Genomic DNA, 22,202 nt, shown 5'->3' with positions numbered 1-22,202 from the left:
TATGTAAAGTTTACAATGTTTACTGAGGTAATAAATCAAGTGAGAAGTAGGGTTATTTTCTCATAGACTTCTATACAATTAGACTTCTTTTTGCAACCAGAGGAGTCGCCCCCTGCTGGCTATTAGAAAGAATGCAAGTTTAAGAAACCTACGCATTGGCTTCACTTTTTTAGACTTCAGAATTTTCCACTGCTCTGAATCTAAAAGCAAACACTCATGCTTTGATGCTTACGCTACCTTTTTGCTACATCAGACCTATAGGCCATTGTGAGTAGGCTAATCCCAACTGATGTGTTTGCTAACACACAGTTGTTTAAATGAAGATGATTTTTCACACCTGTAGTTTGTTTGCTTAGTTCCCAATCTAATCAAATTGTTACAATGTTGCATTTGGCCCAGAGGTTGGTTTGTGTTCACACGGCAGCATTTACAAGCGGACCAACATGTCGGTGCGCAAAGAAACTGCTCTCTAATTTCCATGCTGGAAAACTCCCGGATGCAAAACAAAGAAGAGCAGACTTCCGGAACGCAACAACGGGGCTTGATCTTGGCCCTGGTCATCTTTTCTTTTTTTTTACCTCGTAGCAATTTTTCACTCAAGGCAAACAATACAGTTTGAAAATGAGGCGCGGCTGCGACTGGAAAACAATGTATTGATGCACCGGAGTCGTCAAAGGAGCATATCAAGACATACGGACGAGGAGGCGTGCATTAACCCTCCTAAACTGTGACATACTCATCGGCCGAAAATATTTCCGAAGATCCATCGGGTATGCCCATGGTCTTCAACACAGCCTGACGTTACACCTGTTTAGTACTGATGTGAATAGTGAGGGCAAGCGTAGGCTCTTTTGTAGTGATGTCTGGTGTCTGGTGTTGACATGCACAGCGCAGCTCGCTACCGGAGCTGGTTTAATCCAAAAAGGCGCCATGCTTTCTCCAGTCGGTGCCGGATCGAGATTGGATCATGTTCTCACCACAAACGAAGTGTACCGAACCGTACCGCGGTTCGTTTGGAAGCGAACCGAGACCACCCCTTCAAGGATGTCTCATTTCGCTTGTTTCGGTGCTGCGACCGAGTGTGAATGCTGTGTTCACACCTGCCCAAACGAACTGCACCAAGAGGGTAAAACGCTCCAGGGTTCGATTCAACCGAACTAAATAAGACAGTTGTGAATACACCCTTAAGGTGAAAGTAATTATCTTGTTTTAGATAAGTTTTCATGTCAAAATGTTACGGTTAGTGTGAGGATCTGTTGAAGCTGGGCACGTGATAGAAAACATAACCATGCTGGTAATGATATCAGTATAAATTCATGACATCTCTGTAGGTATAAAAAAAAAAAAAAAAACATACTGTAGCCTATAAAATAATCCAGGGCATGGTCATCTTATTGCACTGTATGATATGCTCACACAGAGTTAGCATTATTATATTTTTTGTTGGATAAACAATTCAGTTTAATGTAGACATTGAAAACATCCATTTCTGTGTGTCCAAATGTGTTTGAGGCATCAAGGGGACGGATCACATGATATAATGAAAGTCTAGTATTCAGCTCTGTCACTGCCACTTACACGCTTGCTTTGCTAGCAGCTCATTCAGCAAAGAAACACTGTTAATTTAGGTACTGAGTAGCTTTCTGTTTGGTGTGGATGTGTCTTATTAGATGTTCCCTCTTGAACCGAGCACAAGCCGAGTGGAGCAGTTGTCAGCAGAAGGCACAGTCACTTGTCAGCGGTGCTCCTAGGATGCAGCATGCTCCCCATCTCCCCTCTCCAATTAATCACAAATGCAGTCGAGCATTTTCACCGTCAAATCAGAGTTTGCTATGTAAATCTTTCCCATAGCATAAGTAAGAAAAAAAAATCTCAAGTTGGGCTACTATTGTGAGTCTACAGACTACTAATGAAAATGCCAATTTTAGTCTCTGTAAGACCGAAAAAAAGGAAAAAGAAAAGAGAGAAACTTTCCTCCCTACTACTTCTCCAGCATTTAACATGTGACCCGGATTTTATTAAGCAGCGCCTCTGGCAGTCAGGAAGAATTAACTTTAACTAGGTTAAATGTGTTTGCAAGGAGTAGCAGTGGGGAATGGAGGTGTGTATGTGTGCTTATGTGTGGTTTTTTTAAACATGAACAGCATGCATGTTTGTGTGCCTGGGAGTATGAAATTAAAGGAGGCTGTCTTCCCCCCCAAAAAATGACAGCATCAGTCTCAGTTTCAGCAAATGCCCCCAGAATGCTGTATGTTTACATTCAAGTGACAAAGCCCCCTAGCTGCCGTAGGAATTATGACTCTTTTTTTTTTTCTCAGGAGCAACACAGGAAGTTGTGTGACGTTGTTATAGAGCCACAAACTCTGCAGAGGAAGTGGTGGATGGATGGGTGAAGAAAAATGTTGAACTTTAACCCATTTGTTCCCGCTATTGAATTTAAAAAAAAAAAAAATTTAAGTGTTCCCTGGGCTTGCTTACTTAGAAAAAAAACCCCAAAAGTGTGTTTTTCTTATCATACTATTTATAGTATTTGGGCACATGATTATACTGTTTTTTGCAAAAGATTTCATTATATTTTAGGAAAAAAATAGTTGTCCCATGTGCCCCAATACTAAATATAGTATGATAAGAAAATGGCCGTATCTCAGAAACTACAACTAGCACAATTGAGTATTTTTTTAATCTATGAGCTCATAACAAGTTGAATATCAGAGCTATGCAGACATATGCAGCATAAAAAGAAATCATATGGAAACATTTAAAGCTTCAGTAGAAAACAATTTTTTGGCATCATTGGAAAAAAAATTCCATAATAACCTCTCAACATATTGTAATTCAAGTGTTCTGAGAGATAACTAGGCTTTTGCACCTCTTCACGGCTCTGTTTTCAGGCTTTAAAGGGGATATATCATGCTCATTTTCAGGTTCATGTTTTTATTTTGCGTTTCTACTAGAACATGTTTACATGCTTTAATGTTCAAAAAACACATTATTTTTCTCCTCCTGTCTGTCTGAATACACCTGTATTTACGCTCTGTCTGAAACGCTCCGTTTAAGCGCATTTCAACGGAATGGCAACAGAATTGCGTTGCTAGGAAACAGCTTCGGTCCATGTTTACTTCCTGTCAGCTGATGTCATTCACATACACTGCAACAGGAAATTAATTGGGACCCATTTAGTATGTTTTACGTTTAAAACTGTGAAATGGTCTAAATATTGTAGATTTGTGACATCACAAATGGACGGCTTGTTTCAAACGCACAGTTTCTGAATATGGTCTGTGTATTTCTCCATGGATTGAGTGTTTTGATACTTTCACAGTATTTATATATCACTTTAAACTGCTTTATAATATAAATGACATGAAAATCTCACTTTTTACAATATGGGACCTTTAAAAAATCTAGCCTGTGACAGAAGACTTTGACCAATCACAGGTCATTTAAAAAATACTGGCTTTGACTATTAATAAAATTGTGATTTTTCATGTGACCTAAACAATAAAAAAGTTATACTGTCAGATACTTGCCCAAAGTACCAAATTGTAAGACTTCAGAACGCATATTGTGGCATGTTACCTATCAGACTGCAAACTTTGGGCATAGTTGGGTTAACACAGGACACCGCTGTTTGTTTCAGTTTCAAACCGACCGTGAAAGTTGGTTTCCATCACCCATGGCTGCAGTCATTTCCTAACCTCTACCAAGAGGTTATTATTGTAACCATGAAGAAAAAAAAGGGCTCAAGGAAGTAATTTTAACCCAAACCATGATCTTTCCCTCAGGTCAGAAAACTGTTTTATTTTTGAAACAGTGATTGGACTGCTTTGGAAGATACTGACAAACAATGTCATCCTTTAATAGGGGCAATTTAGAGGAAACAACAAAGTGACCCATGACTTGGTTTACTACAGTATCACTTTTTATTTGTCTCAGACTCTGAGGAAATATATTGCTATGGAGGAACGTAAAATAAAAAGTTCTTTGATCAAGTGATGAAAATAAGTTCTCATCATGAATTCAACTATTATCCCGCAATCTCTATACGCTCTCGTTCATCTTCTTCTTGAAATGCCTATTTGAATGTTGTTGATGTTTACTCGCGTCCACATTTTAAAGGGGGAGCCTTTTCAAAAGCTTTTGCTCCCTCATTTAGCGAGGGCACATGAAATAGCTACGAGCAAATAAAAAAAAGAACAAGTTTGTTGCTTCTCCGTGGCTGAATGCTGGTGGTGCATCACTCTGTGAGTGAGTCTTAAGCCTATAAACTCAACCAGTAAATTATTAAACACTAGGTGATAAAATGTGAATGGTGTTGCCTGGGTGGCCATTACACGTTTTTCCAGTGTTATGCCTCCATATAGGTCAACAGGAAGCAGTTGGCGGCATTTATTTTGGGAACGCGGCTAATAGAAAAGTTGGTAAAGCGATCAGTGACTTAAGATTTCACAAATGCATCCAACCACTTAAAAGGCTTTACCTACGCGGTGTATTCTGAATATTTTATCGACCATACATGAGGACACTATAAAGCATTTCTATCTTTATTATTAAATACTGACCCACATGAAGTAAACCAAATACATTATCCATTGGTTTGTTATTTATCATTCTGATAAATGGCAATGCCTGTTGAAACTTATAATTATTATATTGTTATATATAATTCACCAGATGAAGAACGAGATGTATTGGCTGGACTATTTCTGTTTTATTTGAGGGTCACATTCAGCGGGAAACCTCCGGGTCTGAAAAGTGAAGTCAATGCAAAAGCTCCTTAAACCTTTATTCTTTCTAACAGCCAGCAGGGGGCGACGACTCTGGTTGCAAAAAGAAGTCTGATTGTATAAAAGTGTATGAGAAAACAAGCCTACTTCTCACTTGATTTATTTAACCTCCTTCTTCAATACAGCATGATGTTCATTTAGTAAATTATGGTCCTATTTAGAGTCAAATAGACCATAAAGCAGGGGATGCTTTAGGACGTGGCTACCTTGTGATTGACAGGTCGCTACCACGGCGTTGTCCGGTCTGGATGTTGTCCGCATTTTCGTTATAGAACTTAACCCCTTGTGTGTTTTCTGTTAATTGTTACGTTTTTGGTCGCCAAAAAAATGTATTTTTCAGCGTTCAGTTGTACTTAACTTCACCCTCTCGTGTCACTTCTGGTTGCAAAAAAAACAAGATGGCAACGGACAAAATTGCCCAAGTGGGTGACGTCATGGTGACTACGTCCACTTCTTGTCTATGGTCCCGTTACACACTGATCACATTCCATTTTTCACAGTGCTTGACTTTAGTATTTCTATTGTATTTTTTGAACACCAAGTTGTAAATGTATAGTTGCATGCTGGGCCTATACATATAGGAGTAAGATCCACCATGCTTTAAGAGGCCCTTCTGTTGATTCAGTGTTTCACTTGAAGCTCCGTATCTAAGGAAGAAATACACCACATTCCCAGAAATTCAGTCCACACACACACACACACACACACACATACATTCATTCCACTACCCGCTAGGCACTGTTGATATCCAATCAAAGGATGTATTATGACATACAAAGGCAATGGGTGGTTTTAAACTGAATGGCTCGCTGGTGAGACAGCCGCCCCGGCAACCAGAGAGGTTCAAACTGACCCGAGCCGCACGATTGGCAGCCTCCCGTGTCAAAACAAAGCCGCTGTGCTGCCGTCTGAGTGTCTCTGCTCGTTCTGCAGTGGGAGCTGTCCAGCCAACTGAACTGAGCCGAGCTGAGCGGAGATCTAGTGCCGAGACACACAAAAAACGCTCAAGGACAAAAATACCTCAGTCAGGATGATAAAGACTTATGGGGATTACTGGGAGCAAACAGAAACCAAGTCACTTTTTGGCAGATTCTAGCCAACAGAATCCATGCCACTGATCCCAGAGTACTGGTGTGCGTGCAAATAAGCAAATGTTTATGACACTGTTTTCTTTCTTGAGTTCTCTCCTCTGTTGGTAAGACTTTACACATGACAAAATGTATGCAGCCATAATATTTTAGCATCATCTAACAGGTCCTTAAAGGGGCTAGATGTAAGAATCAGAAATTGCTTGTTAACAGTGACATACACACAAGACTGAGCATGATTGACAGGCATCATGTTGAATAATGTTAGTAACATTAGCCAGCTAAAACCACAATATCACTTTATATTTCACATGCTTGGCAGTAATGTTAGCTGACCTGTCCAATAGGAATTGTGGGCAAGTCATAGTCAAGTCAGCACACTGACAGCTGTTGTTGCCTGTTGGGCTGCAGTTTGCCATGTTATGACTTGAGCATATATTTTATGCTAAATGCAGTACCTGTGAGGGTTTCTGGACAATATTTATCATTGTTTTGTTAATTGATTTCTAATATTAAATATATGCATACATTTGCATAAAGCAGCATTTTTGTCAACTACATGTTGATAAGAGTATTAAATACTTGACAAATCTCTCTTTAAGGTACATTTTGAACAGATAAAAAATGTGTGATTAATTTGTGATTAAATATTTTAATTGATTGACAGTTTATACGTGTAAAAACTTACATGCAGTCCCTTTAAGTTAACCAATGAAGCTTTTGCCGTAGTATTCTGGGAGGAAAAATCAATAGTGGAAACATGCAAGTTCGTCTTGATGACTCGATGATGAACAATCCAAGAGAATGATTGATACCAGGAAATAGCCCAGCTGATGCTGCTGGTGTCACTGTCAATCTACTCCAGTTCTGTTCGCTGGAGAAATTTAGCTGGAAAATGAGGTAGCATGGCAGCGGCTTATTTGATACGCCTCTAATGAATGAGCAGGCCGGGGTCACTTCCACGGTAATTTATTCAGCTACTGACGATGAATAAATATCAACCAATGTGCCCCTTCTTGTTTTCTCTTTGTCGCAGGAGAATGCAGCTGTCATGAGGGTTATTCCCCCGATCCTGTCCATAAACACCTCTGCGTTCGCAGCGACTGGGGTCGGAACGAAGGGTAAGTCCTGTCTGCTCCATCCGCTCATATCTAAAAAACTCACCTGTACTTAAATGACCTCATGGCGAGTCCCTACTCCCAGCTGCATTAGCGCACAATATTAACTTTACATAAAATAAAAGGTGAATTGTTTCGCCCGTGATGGATTAGCTATCTGGAGAAAGTTTCACGTCTCTGCAAGTTGATCTCCAGAGTATTAAAATGAATGGAAAGCAAGGTGGAAAATCAATCTAACGGCATACTGTACGCTTTCAAAAATGGTCACCAGTAATGTAAAATATAAGCAATTTGCAGTTAATGGGCTAAAACATGCAAATGTACCTGCACGGTCTTTTAACTTGAAGAAGTAGACTTTGAAGAGGTAATCAGAAGTACAGATAGAAGGAGGTTGAGAAGGTAGGAGGGGGAGTTATGGTGTGCAATGAAAGAAAACAGCAGGGGAGGGAAGAGAGTGAAAGAGACAGATCAATGGAGAACAACATTAAAAAAAAAGACAAATAGTAGAAATTGACATGATGGAAAGATAAGGCAAATGAGCCCTCTGTGTGACTCTGACCTTGTTTGACAATTAGCTGGCTCGCCCAATCATTGATTCATTTAAAAGGTCCCACATTGTTATTCATCTCCACCTGTCATCTGCTGGATTCGGGCCAGTCGCAGATCACATTTCCATTCACAGTTTTGTGGGAGTAACAGCTGACAGAGAGGGTATTCATACCCATATGAAAACAGATAAAACAATGTTAGTTTTGACCTTGTATTGTATTTTATAAATGGTGTGGAATTTTTTATGAATGAAAAAAAACAAAAAAACATCCTCCTTTTACACTGATTACTAGGGCTGTCAATCGATTAAGATATTTAATCGCAATTAATTGCAAATTTGTTTATGGGAGTGGGCAAATATGCTCGCTTTATGCAAATGTATGTACATATTTATTATTGGAAATCAATTAACGACACAAAACAATGACAAATATTGTCCAGAAACCCTCACAGGTACGGCATTTAGCATAAAACAATATGCTCAAATCATAACAAGACAAACTGAAGCCCGACAGGCAACAACTGTCGGGCTTGTGCTGACTTGACTATGACTTGCCCCAATCTGCATGTGATTATCATAAAGTGGGCATGTCTGTAAAGGGGAGACTTGTGGGTACCCATACAACCCATTTTCATTCACATATCTTGAGGTCAGAAGTCAAGGGACCCCTTTGAAAATGTCCATGCCAGGTTTACCTGGCCAAAATTTAGTTTGGAGCGTTATTTAACCTCTTTTTCAACAAGCTACTATTTTGGTACATGGTTGGTATCGAAGGATTCCTTAGGTTTTCTCGTTTCACATGATACCAGTACCTTCACTCTGGCTTTAGAACTGAACCCGCTACAATTACAAGTCGCGTTAATGCGTTAAAGAAATTGGTGGATTCAGCCCTACTGATTACATAAACAAGTTTAAATGTCAATTTAATTCTGAAAGGTGTTACATTACATAGAAATGTTCATTTATTTCTGTCTTTTGATACGGTGTTCCCTCCTCTCTGTCCTCAAGTCCTTGGCCATACGCTAACCTGGAGAAAGGCTACGACCTAGTGACAGGGGAGCAAGCCCCAGAGACGATCTTCAGGTGAGTCCTTCGCTTCTGGTGCATCTCCTGAGTGCATGACTTATACTGGCCATCTGTGACTCCGTGGACACACAATGGGATGATTATGATGGTTGTGTGCGTGCGTGCGTGCGTACGTCGTAGACACACAGTTGGATGGACACACAGATTCACCTCTGGCCAGGGTGAAGTCTTACCCAGGGGCTCCTGTGTGGAGAAATAGCCCAGGGGGGCAGGCATGGATGGACTCCTTTCGGATGCTTTTACTGCCATTTTTGTTACACTTCTCATTCTTGATGGGGTCATTGTGTCTGACATGTTTCAAGAAGTGCAAGGCTCAAAGGGCCCATTCAGTATCACTGGATTTTTTTAAAAAATGTTTTCCCATTTAGATAGTACAGATCAACCTGACCTAGTTCACTACATGTGCTTTCAGAGAAAGACTTTTTTTTATAGAAACAAAATACCTGATCGTGTGGATGATGAGTATAAGCCTTTTTTTAGATAGCCCTTCCAACACATAATCTATGCGCCATGTTATGGATTTGTTCTACGAGTTGGTAATCGGGCACTATATGGAGAATGCTCGTTCACGAACACCCCCTTGATAGAGACTTTTTGATGGAACGTTATTAAAAACAACAACAACGGTATCTACAGCAATAACTAATAATAATGTGTATTAACTTATTTTTTTTTATTCATGTAAATTATAATCTTAATAAATAATCACCAGTTGAAGCCAAATGTATCGGATGTATACTGCAAGTAGTACATCACCAGGCCAGTAACTACACAATTATTTAGTTAGTTACTGAGTAAATCACAGTAATGCATTGCTCCGTTACCCCAAACACGCCTTTTCTGTCTGTACACCTTTATAAAGTTGATGGTTGAATCTTCATACAGTTTTATTAAAGAGTCACTAAACCCCTTTTTCTCTGCTGAAAACCAATGCATATGTGTATTTAGTCGTGTTGGTGATGGATTCAGGTCCAAATCTTGACATTTTATCGCAAAGTATTTGAATTCTACATATTGTGCTATGAATATGCATAGTGACTGCCCTCTACTGGTTGTAACCCAGCTATTATTATAATTGGATTTTGCTATTGGCTGATCTGATGCCAGGTGATCGCCCACTTTGTGAATGGTTGAATTTCCCATTTATTTACTCCAACTGACGTTTCAGAAAATCCTCATATAAAGAGTTTTAAGCATATAGAACTGAGCCAACCAGCTACGAGATGAATCGTTACCATAAAACAGTTGATTCAGAGCATAAAAAACATTGGAAAATGGAGGAAAAAAAGGCAAAGGTATTAAACTGTGTAAGAGTGAAGAAACTACTCATAAACCATTGTGAATGGCGACTCAACGTCTATAGAAACCTTTAAGCTAACCGTTGTCGATCTAAAATGAAGACAGATTCAGCAACCGCCTTATATCTCACCTCAAATGTTATCAGAAACACATTTCCGTGAATTGCATTGATTGAGTGGTTAGAATGTACTGTTACCATAGATTATTTGAGTGTAAATGTTATAGTTAGTTGTGTGTTTATAGTGTTTAGTAGGTTAGTGATTTTAGACACTTGTAAGGTTGTTAGATGTTCCCAATTTTAGAACAGTAGTTGTAGGTTAGCTTTAGCTCCTAGTTCAACTTTGTGTGTTTTAGATAGTTGTTTGATTCATCATTAGTTAGTTAGTTTTAGTATTTGTTAGCGAGTGGCCAGAGTGGGTCGGCACTGTTGCCTTCCTTGCTGCAAAACCACCTCCGGGCTGCACACTGTGGCTCCCCCCACTCCCTCCCAGCCCGGCCCATGTTGATACCTTTCTCATGTCTTGGAGGCATTATTATGAATTTCCAGGGTAGATGCACTTCAGCCAAAAAACCTGGGGTTTAGTTACTCTTGAAGCTCTGTAATTAAAAATGAGTTATATAAGTATAGCCTTTGATTTTTGTCAAATCTACCTTGATTTCACGTTCATTAGCCCTCCAGTAAGGGTCCTTTGTCACAGTAATCTCGCCGCTCTTCACGCCGACCTTGCAGAGTTAGCTTCTCGGCGTGTGTCCACTCTATGAAATGAGGTAATCCATAATCTTTGTTCTGCACAAAAGCACATTCCATCTCTCAGCCACTGCCAGTTTCTAAAAGCACTACAGTATGTTGGAGATGGGACTCGGATGGCGCCAGCACACACAAACACACACACATAAAGGCGGCAACCGAATCTGCTGCTTGGTTGAAGAACTGTGTGTCGGTCCAGAGTTATTGAGAGGAGAAGGATGAAAGGACAACTGTTCTCACACACACACACACACACACACACACACACACACACAGTTGCAGACCATATATGCTTTCAGCCATGCACACACTCGTACAGATAGCAGACAAAGTGAGCAAAGATGCAGCAACCACGTGTAAACCCTCACTGGGTTCCTGTTGGAAGGAGTCTACACTGTATCAGTGCTGTGTAGAGGAGGATGGGAGAAAAGACTGCATTGCTCTTCAGCTGGACAGTGTTAGAGTCAAGGAGTCAGTTAGGGATTCCTTTCACAGATAGGTATCTTTGTAGGAAACCAGTGCTGCCTCTCACTTTTTTCTTGACTCTATGAGCAATGAAAAAATAAGCATTTGAAAGATCGGTTGGATGGAAAAAGGAATGGATTCAATTCAATTATTTAAATGTTAATAATGAACATTTTGAAGTCAAATTTGGTTTGAATTGTCAGATTGTGAGGGGAGGTCAGACTGAGTGCAATGCATTCAGATTCTCTGATTGTACTGTAATTAATGTACCGGCAGCAGCGTTTTGTACAAGTTGAAGGTTTTTAATGCGGAGGTCAGTCCGGAAAACACGGTGTTCCAGTAATCAGGTCTGGTACATACAGAATCACGCTCGACAGGATGGATGTCAGCAATATTTAACAGCGGATAAACTTACATGATGTTGCGAAGGTGAAACTAATGTTCTTTGTGATATGTGATATTACATGTAATTCCATTCAGGCTTGGTTTCTAGACTTCTGGGAATTTGTGACACAGTCACCTGCTCAGATACATTTAAAGCATGCGATGCAAAGCACAGCCATGTTCTGTGCTGTTTGTGAGGACTAACCAGGTGTTGCTGTTCCCAAGTGGCAAGCCTAGGCCCCCCCAGGGTGTGTCCCCTCCCCTAATAAATACACCAGGCTACCACAGACACTTCTAGTGTATTTCTCCAAGTGCAATTCTATTTCCAACTGTGTTGACGCACCACATGCGAATACCAGGATTGACGATATAAACCAGCAATTATTCACTAGTAGGCTAAACAAGTTTCCCGGACGATAGGGCTGTAATGGTGAAGGAATTTTCCCCTGTGAGGATAATGATTGGCTCAACAGCGTGATATGCGGTATTGTTGCAATATTTTTTTTTTTTTTTTTGCTTTTGCAAATTACTTCATTTACTTCATACACTTAATTGTTAAGCTATTATTAAGTATATTGTTGCTTTTTAAATGACAAAGATACTCATTAAATACTTGTTTATTGTTAAATGCAGAACACAGCGGTACAATGAGGCGCAGCGGGGGTTTTTTCAGATTAGATTAGATTTGGTCGCGCCTGGTTTAGAGGTCGACCGATTAATCGGGCCGATTTTGTAATTCTTTCATAATCGGCATGTTGTTTTTCGGCACATTATGTTTTAAATTGACAAACATCATATGTGTGATTCATGGCGCAATTCAAACAGGATCAAAACAATATTTGTCTCTCGCCGTTGCCTACCGTTCATATTTTTTCCGAAATAAGGTCCCGCAGTTGTCCACCGAAAGGGGCGGGACTTCGCCTCACTCTGCCAGCAATGACAACATCTTGCTGTCTTTCTGTCAGTCCCCTCACTACCCATGTGCTCCACTTTGCATTGCGCTCATTCCTGCAATACTATCTTTGCATGCTTATGTATGTGCATACTGTACAAAATGTTATAATGTGACAGCAGTTTGACAGACACTTTATTTCTTGCGGTCGTGCCAACACAGATCATTCTACAGTCTGGGCCAAGGACTGTGGCTGCCAGTCAGTAAGAGCTTTGTGGTGCCACCGGTGGAACTGTCAATCAACCCCATCGCCAGCTGTAAGACGGACGTGCTGGTAACCGAAGATCCAGGAGAGGTCAGGTCAGTCCGACTCAGCTGCAGAGCTCCACACTTGAAGAGAGAAACTTTGTGGAACAGTTTCTTTGCTGTCTTGGTCCATATATACTTAATCTCCCATAGATACATAGTGTACATTTTCTTTTATATTTTTGAAGGTCTCAACAAACACAGTAGAAATTATGTTTATGGAATCCTAAACCCTTGCTCTCCAGCTTGAGCGGCACAGGAATACTAATAATAAAGCTCCTTTTGTGTCGTGGACTGTATAAGTCCAAATAATATACGTCTTTACTTCAATTTGTGAGCTGTTTCCATGACACTCAGGTTAGCGTCAATGCTGCAATTCTGACTTTCCGACAGAAATTCATTATATATGACGTTTCCATATGAGTATATAACAGGCATATATGAATGTCGCAATGCTACTTTATTGTTTCTATTTGTCAGTATAGCTCAATGTAGTGCGTAGTGAATACAGCAGGGCTTCTTGCTGTGGGTAACTGTAATTTAGTTTATTTGACACTGAGAAAAACAGGTAAGCATTAAAGATGAGCATAATAATTTGCTTTAAAGGTCCCATATTGTAAAAACTGAGATTTTCACCTTTTTTATATTATAAAGCAGGTTTAAGTGCTATATAAATACTGGTTAACTATCAAAACGCTCAGTCCATGGAGAAATACACACAGCCAGTATTCAGAAATTGTGCGTTTGAAACAAGCCGTTAGGATTTCATTTGTGATGTCACAAATATACAATTATATATATCATTACACGGTTATAAATGTAAACATTCTAAATGTGTCCCAGTTTATTTCCTGTTGCAGTGTATGTGAATGACATCAGCTGACAGGATGTAAATATGGATCCAAACTGTTGCCAGGCGACGCAATTCTGTTTCAATTCCGTTGAAATGCGCTAAAACGGAGCGTTTCAGACAGAGCGTAACTACAGGTATATTCAGGCAGACAGTATGAAGAAATAAAGTGTTTTTTGAACATTACATGCATGTAAACGTGCTCTAATAGAAACGCAAAATACAAGTAACCAGAAAATTAGCACAATATGGGACCTTTAAATAATACTTATCAAGCATTTAAGTAGTTAAATCCTAAGAGGGTCTGGGATTTCAGAGGACCCAAAGTGACAGGCAAAGCAGCATTAGAAAATCGTAACGTTGGGCTATATATGCGCATAGAGATCTAGAACAACTAATCCGAACAGAAAAGCAGTGTCAACAGGGTTAAGCATTTGGCACTCTCACAGTTCAACAACAAAATATTGGCAATGTGAGACTGATGTTTTTTATCATCCAGCCAGCCAGTATAGTAACTGGCGTGCATCAGTGCAGCTGAACATCACAAAACATGTCAGGGCATCAGCTGCAGATTAAAACAAACTGACACCAGCCGAGGCAGTGATATGTCATCTGAAAAACCAAATTGTCTGCCATTGATGCTTAGAAAAGTTGCACTTGTCACATAATGTAAAGGATGTAATGGTATTGTGATACAGGACTACAGTGTATGCCTGTGGATCACTGCAACCCTGTTTTAGCCCGTCACCACACAAAATAGCATCTATCAACAATAATCACCAGCACACATGATAGCACATTATTGCTACTGATGCAGTGATGCATGTTTAATCACAATACTGGTTTGTAGTGAATGATTTACTGATGTGTTGTATGGATACTAGAGGCTATGCAGTTGTAGCCCAATTGTACCACTTGTACACACGGTGCGTCCTGCCAACCACCTAGAATCATCTGGAACATGTAGGGGTCCCTCTGAGAAATGCTGTTTTGCCAAAATACATAGAGTGAAATTTCATCAAAACGTACATTTGCAACCACTTATTATGCAAGCATAATATTTTCAGAATGACAAGGAATCACAGTCCCAAGACTCCCGTAAAGGACCGGTGTGTAACATGTAGGGGACTCTATTGGCAGAAATAGAATACAATATAAATAAGTTTATATTATTATATTATTATTTAGTTATAGTTTTATATATTGTTTGATTTAATGTATAATCACCTGGAAATAAGAATCATGTGTTTTCATTAGCTTAAAATTAGCCGTTTATATCTACATAGGGAGCGGGTCCTCTTCACGGAGTTAACCATGTTGCACCGCCATGTTTCTACAGTAGCCCAGAATGGACAAACCAAACTGTGTTAAAGGGGACATATCATGCTCATCCTTAGGTTCATACTTGTATTCTGGGTTTCTACTAGAACATGTTTACATGCTTTAATGTTCAAACAACACGTTATTTTTCTCATACTGTCTGTCTGAATATACCTGTATTCACGCTCTGTCTGAAACGCTTTGTTTTAGCGCATTTTAACGGAATGGCGACGTAAATGCGTTGCTAGGAAACAGCTTGGGTACATGTTTACTTCCTGTCAGCTGATGTCATTCCCATACGCTGCAACAGGAAATAAACTGGGACACATTTAGAATGTTTACGTTTAAAACTGTGAAATTGTCTAAATATTGTATATTTGTGACATCACAAATGGACAGAAATCCTGACGGCTTGTTTCAAACGCACTGTTTCTGAAAACGGGCTGTGTGTATTTCTCTGTGGATTGAGCGTTTTGATACTTTCACAGTATTTATATATCACTCAAAACTGCTTTATAATATAAAAGACATGCAAATCTCACTTTTTACAATATGGGACCTTTCACTTTTCCTGCTTGGGCCAGATTCGATAACATTACTCGCTGCTGCCGTCGTCGCCGCTCTCTCTCTCTTGCTTCATCACTCACTTCCCAAGTACACACACACTCTACGCACTGGCTCTCTTACAACGAGAGGGCCATTTGTGTTTGTCAGCCACTGTAGTTCTCCTACACGCTTGGCTTCAGTTGGTTGCAATCTGAACCTCACAGCTAGATACCGCCAGATCCTACACACTGTTCCTTTAAATTGAGACTAAACATTTTAAAAATAGGGACTAAAATGACTTTAACTTGAATAAATTAGACCTTTGCACTTTGCTCTAAATGCTCAATATAGAAATCAAATTGTTAAAAAAAAAAATACAGTACAGGAAACACTAAAAATACATGTTAAATTTTGCACACAAACTGAGTGTTGTCTGATTCTCAGTGAACCCAGACGGGTAATGCTGTAAACAAAGATGACTGAATTTGCCAGAAAAGACCGCATATATTGATATTTTGGTCTTTTGCACCACACAGTATTCCCCACTCAAATTGCATTATTTCCATGCTTTGGTGATGTTAACATCTTAGACAGGTTGTTGTATGTCCATTTAGAATGTGAAATGGACATTTTTGGGGAATTCAAAGCCTGATTTCAATTAGTATTAAGATGACAGAGGCAATGTAGAGTTTGCCAAAGAAGAACATCATCCTAAATATTTGTTTTCTGGTCAAGTGGCTTGTTGAATTTGGTTGACTCTTCCATGGTCTGTCGTGTCAACAGGCAAAACATTTTATGTCAGAGGTACTCAAACTTCTTCAAGAAAGGTCCACGACATGTGAAAGATCCTGAACAAACTCCTGTCCTTGTTTTGATATTATTTATCTCAGACTTAAGCTGTATTTCGTGCTCTTTGTAGTGTGGTAAAGCATCTTTGAGACTTTCTTTTATTTATTTATTTTCCAAGCACGGTGGCTTGACTCAGTGACCAGTGCCTTGAGCGTGGTGTGACTGCCAGATGGAATCACTGATCCCAGTCTCCATTGGTCAGCAGCTTCAAGTGAGCACACCGGTTTAGACCATTGCATGCATTTGTCATCCTTTCTTCTTTGAATTCTCTGCTCTCGTGACCAATTTTTGCTTTTTTTCCAAACTTTGAGAATGACACCTCGCTGCCGCTTTAGTGATCATTGACACAGAAACAAATGAGAACGCACAAAAACAGAACTTTGAGACACCCAGTTTTAGATATTTCTGCCTTTGTGGGTTCAGTCGGCCAAATGGGGAATGTCCCTATACTTTAAACCCAGAGTTGAGGGTACTTTGGCAGATTACAGCTGACACATACTGATTGGAATCACACTAAACATAGCTGAGGTTGTTTTTATGCCTCGAAAAGGTACCTTGGAAATTACCTGTTCCATGATTGGTGCAGAGCAAGTGTCAGTATCCTAGACTGACCCAACAGTAGACAATCATAACTGATGATTGTCTCATCACACCAGCATGTCATGAGCTGCTATAAAACTACAAAATGTACAGAAGTGTGAAAATAGGACAGTCAGCCACTGCTCACTTTACCTGAGATGTTCTCATATACCACTCAGCATTCAGCCTTGGGTGTTTTTGACACCGAAAAATTCAATAATAAACTAATTTGTAATTCAGAAAAGCTTAAATTGCAGTAATCACTGGATCGGTATGTGTGATGTGTATCATATAAATACAGATTTTGATCCACTATCACAGGCTTTATTAAATTGCCTCGGGAGCGCAGAACTCCCGAGGCAGATTGTGCACATCTGCTTATTCTGACGTAAATGGGATTGCAGCGCCGCTCTGGATTAATTAGCCGAGGTACGTCACTCACTTTGAAACAGGGTTGTGATCAGTGATGGCGAGCTACAAAAACGAGGTTTTAGAGCAACAACAGTTGACATAGCCATTCATCTGTTACATTTTGATCTGCTCAGAACATTTTTGACAAAAATACGCTCTCCATTTAGCTAGGAGGTAAAGCAATTATTCCTCTTGTGCATTTTTCTTTCTTGACTATCGCTCAAGTGCCACCGCTATTGCGTGATGAATAGACCCTCGCTGGGTTACATCACAATCGAGGATGCAAAATGAGCACTTCGGCAGAGAGCAAACTTAGCTTTTTGTTTAGCAAGTTGAGCTATTCATCAGTGGAAGGACATGCCCTCATGAAAGTGGCAAGCATGTCGGCTGTTGTCACTTCCTGGAATAACACCAGAAGTCTTTTTTTAGAATACACTTGTTCTGCCTCGCTGAATGAGATTAGGCATATTTTATTTAGTATTGGTAAATTCAAGTGAGATATCATATCTGACACTTCATAGCAACATGACATATTTCACATTAACCATTGTAATAGATGGAAACAAAGTCATCTTTCTTGGCTGCCAATGTCAGTTAAGCCGCGCAGAGATTAATCATTCTTAAATCACACAAATAAATAACAATTTTTGAAGGAGGAAATGCATATTTGTATGACTGATTAAAAGCCCGCTTTAATTGGAATAATAAGTTAATGATGTGTATTTGGTTAATGATAAGTTCCTGTTATATGAGGAGGGATCTTGTCAGGTTGTCATGAATAATGCAGGCGACTCATTATCCAAAGCATTTTTGTGGAACAAAGTCCCGTGGGACTTTTATGGAGTTTTTTTTGGCTGATGCACTTTCCCTAAAGTGTTTATGCTAGGGGTTGATGTAATCAGTCAGTCATGATAGACATGTTGATGCGGGAGGTGGAAAAGTGCGCCGTAGCTGTGGCACTTAAAAAGGATGCGTCCCCCGTTAAAACTTCTGCCCGGCGCTGCTGACAGAACCCCATGAAAATGTATTTTATATGAAAAGTGAGTGTCAAGGTAAAGTGTCAGCTTTTAACTGAATATGTTCTGTCTCTTGATATCATCATCACCTCAAATCAATTAGGCTTCTTTCATAAGCATTTTGAATAAGCTTGATTTTGAATCACACCCCTCAGTATGTTTAGATATTTTTTTTATCATTATCCAGTATGTGGCATATTGTCAAAAAAAGTCTACAATATGTTACCAAAATCACACACTTAAAATATATTCCGCCAATTTCCTGTAGTATCTAGTAGGGCTGTCAATAGATTAGAATATTGAATCGCAAAATAATCACACATTTTTTATCTGATCAAAATGTACCTTAAAGGGCAATTTTTCGGGAGTGGGCAAATAGGATTGCTTTATGCAAATGTATGTATATATGTATTATTAGAAATCAATTAACAACACAAAACAATGACAAATATTGTTCAGAAACCCTCACAAGTACTATATTTAGCATAAAAAAATATGCTCAAATCATAACATGGCAAACTGCAGCCTGACAGGTAACAACAGCTGTCAGTGTGTCAGTGTGCTGACTTGACTATGATTTGCCCCAAACTGAATGTGATTATCATAAAGTGGGCAAGTCTGTAAAGGGGAGACTCGTAGGTACCCATGGAACTAGGGATGCACCGATACCACTTTTTTCAGACCGAGTACAAGTACTTACATTTGGGTATTCGCAGACACCGTGTACCGATACGAGTACTTCTCTGTGCCTAAAGACCCTCGTTAACAGCCAGCTGGAGGGTGTGAGCGACACACAGCAGGCTGGGGAGTCCCGCATACGAGGCGGTGCGCCACGACCGACTCGGCTCTAGGTTGGCTTGGAAAGGCTCGGGGGCGAAGGTGCTTCCTGGGGCCGTGGCCAAAGTGTCACAGGAGCGGTCTGGCCTTAGTGCATCCCAACCGCGTAGTGCCCCCAGAGCGGGGCTTGGCCCACGTAAAAAAGGCGGCAGGGGTCTGCGACGATGTCTGCAACCCACCCGACCCGTCTTGAAACACGGACCAAGGAGTCTAACGCACCCGCGAGTCAGAGGGTGCAAGCAAAACCCTGTGGCGCAATGAAAGTGTGGACCGGCGCGCACCGGCTGATTTGGGATCCCGGCCCCGTGGGGTCGGACGCACCACCGGCCCGTCTCACCCTCACCATCGGGGAGGTGGAGCGCGTGCGCGTGCAATAGGACCCGAAAGATGGTGACGAGAGGTTAATGTCACGCTGCCGTAAAGTGGTATCGGTGTACGAGTACATGAGCACAGTATCAGAACCGATACCTGATACTGGTATCGGTATCGGTGCATCCCTACATTGAACCCATTTTCATTCACATATCTTGAGGTCAGAGGTCAAGGGACCCCTTTGAAAATGGCCATGCCAGTTTTTCGTCACCAAAATTAAGTGCAAGTTTTCAGCGTTATTTAACCTCCTTCTTGACAAGCTAGCATGACATGGTTGGTTCCAATGGATTTCTTAAGTTTTCTAAAAAAACGCAAGTTGCGTTAATGCGTGGAAAAAATTAGTGGCGTTAAAACGAATTTGCGTTAATGGGTTATCGCGTTGACATCCCTAGTATCTAGTCATGCTGGTAAGTTGAGTTTTATTTGCCCAGTGGAGTTCAATGGAATTTGATGTATTTGTGGTGCTCAAAGCATTGTAACATTACTTCTGGTTAGTCTCTGGATCGATCCGCCACCTTGCTTTTTGCCGTTTTCAATGAGAACTATTTTCTACTGGAATTATTTTACTACTTTTTTGTATGTTTTTTCTGCAGCCACTGAACCACAGCATTCATAATATTATTTTTGTTTCTGATGGTTATGCAAATTAGGCCAAGAGGGGGATGTGTTGCCTCAGATAAGCATCAAAAGTCAGGGTCAACCTTGACAATAGGTAATCATGTTTTTCTTCTGGTTACTCTTTTCATTCCCTGAAAGAAAATAAATTCTAGTTTTGGATACATTTTAAAATGCAGGCTGTTGTGTGGTGCGTCCATCCTGATTGGCTTAACCAGTGCATGCAAATTTCAGTGCCCTGCTCCACAGGGGTGAGTGTGCAAAGCGTATTAGAGGATAAAAGACTGTGTGAAATAGAACAAAGTGCCTCCCCGATTCACTCTGACTACATACCTTCTCAGTAATGTCCTCTCGACACAAAGTATTAACCCGTTTGACTTAAAGGTGACCAAATAAATAGCTTGTTCAACTATTTACCTATAAAACGATAGTTAAAACGCTGCGATATTTAAAAAGCACAACCGATTATAAAGCCAAGCCCTATATCTTAAAGATACGCTCCTTTTATCCCCATTATATTTACACTTTTTATGACTTTACAAGCATAGTCCCTGACATTTAAAGCCAGACACTGTAGAGGAAGATTCATCCCGGTGATTTTCCATACTGTGCTGTAAGGCGTATTTAAATAGAGGAAAAGGGGATAAAATGGGTCATAATAATAGAAGCAGAGCTTCTGCAGAGTTCAGCACTCTGGTTTATCATCGCTTCTGTGAATGGGATTATTTACAAATCCAGTTCATATATTCTGTACAAACCGCATTTGAAATCCTTCTTCATTCATTCATCAATAAATTGATATCCATAAATTGTTTAATTTGTCCTCGTTGCAGTTCTCTGAGTGGTGAAATGCAGGATCATAAAGTCAAACACTCCGAGCCAAATGGCCTGATGTTTTGTGAGTTAGCCTCCAGTAAATACTTGCCTCGACAGTATACCCTTTTTGCTCAAAGCAAACATTCACACCCCTTTGTACGGATTTAATTTAACAGCAGCGCCCTTGAACAGAATGCAAAGCATGGAATATGTTGAAGTGTTCTGCTGTGTTCAGTGTTTGGTCTGGTTAACTGATCAATAACTGCGTCAGTGTTGGAATTCAGGCTGAGCCTTTTTCTTTCTTTTACTCGGTTGCTGAGAAACAAGGAGCCATTGTAAACGCTGTACCCTCCAAGCCATTATTATAATAATGCTTAACATTTAAGCTTACCTTGCACTTGTACTATAGAAAAAAAAATGTTTCTTTGTGTGAAGTGGAGAAGTTGAGCTTTGGTCAATTCTGAATATGTTATTTTTTTATTCCCAAACATGTATCAAATTTGTCATATTTGAAGAATTCTGACTCACTGCCCCATTAGCGATGATTGAAGGTGAATCTTATCTATTAGCTTTGCATATTCTGCTGCTTATTGTTGAATCAAAGCTAATGTGTCAACAAACACTTCATGAACCTCACAGTATACACTCTAAACTCTGCTCCAAGACTGGTATCGTTGTCGATAAGGAACTGTTAATAACCCTCAGTAGCCGCTGACACCCCACATCGGTGATTAATGACCTCGCTCACCGTGATCAAGTGAACCATCAAAAGGGTGCCATTGCCAATAATTCAACGCACCTGCACAGATGACACCAGGAAAACATTAAATCTCCATCAAAACTTGAACTCGAAGAATTCACATATCAGTTTTTTTTATTTTATCACTCAGATTTACCTGCTTCTTTCACCCCACCAGATTTCTCCTCAGTGATTACAGCCAGCTTAAAAGAAAAAATGCACTCTATTCAATGACGAAAGTGCCTGATGAGAGTCAGCATATTTCGCGGGGAAGCTGGAACAAGAGCATTAATCAAGTGCAGGGGCAGACCAATAACGGGCCCTGTAATCATGCTGGAGCAGCGCTCTAACTTTGGGCAGCGTCGCCCGGCCATTCATCATCTGGAAAAGCAAGAAGGCAAGAGAGGGAGATTAATAACAAGTACATTAGTCAGTGTTTAGATGCAACCAATGTGCTTCTGGGTCAAGCAACTGGAGTCGCGGTGCCAAAAGAGATGATCTTGATCAGCTAATGATTTGGAAAAGAAAC

The 22,202-nt window shown here is 40.2% G+C and overlaps 1 protein-coding gene across 1 annotated transcript in view; it reads left to right on the top strand.

Moving 5' to 3' along the window:
* Positions 1–22,202, top strand: part of astn2 (astrotactin 2) — a 395,991-nt gene that overhangs the window by 209,003 nt on the left and 164,786 nt on the right. Inside the window, exons 8-10 of the mRNA XM_074618826.1 lie at positions 6,912–6,996; positions 8,552–8,626; positions 12,640–12,777. Of these exons, the coding sequence (XP_074474927.1) occupies positions 6,912–6,996; positions 8,552–8,626; positions 12,640–12,777 (298 nt within the window). The remainder of the gene's footprint in view (positions 1–6,911; positions 6,997–8,551; positions 8,627–12,639; positions 12,778–22,202) is intronic.

This window comes from Sebastes fasciatus, chromosome 19, assembly GCF_043250625.1.
Source record: "Sebastes fasciatus isolate fSebFas1 chromosome 19, fSebFas1.pri, whole genome shotgun sequence".
Lineage (NCBI taxonomy): Eukaryota > Metazoa > Chordata > Actinopteri > Perciformes > Sebastidae > Sebastes > Sebastes fasciatus.
This window is presented reverse-complemented; position numbering and strand designations above follow the sequence as displayed.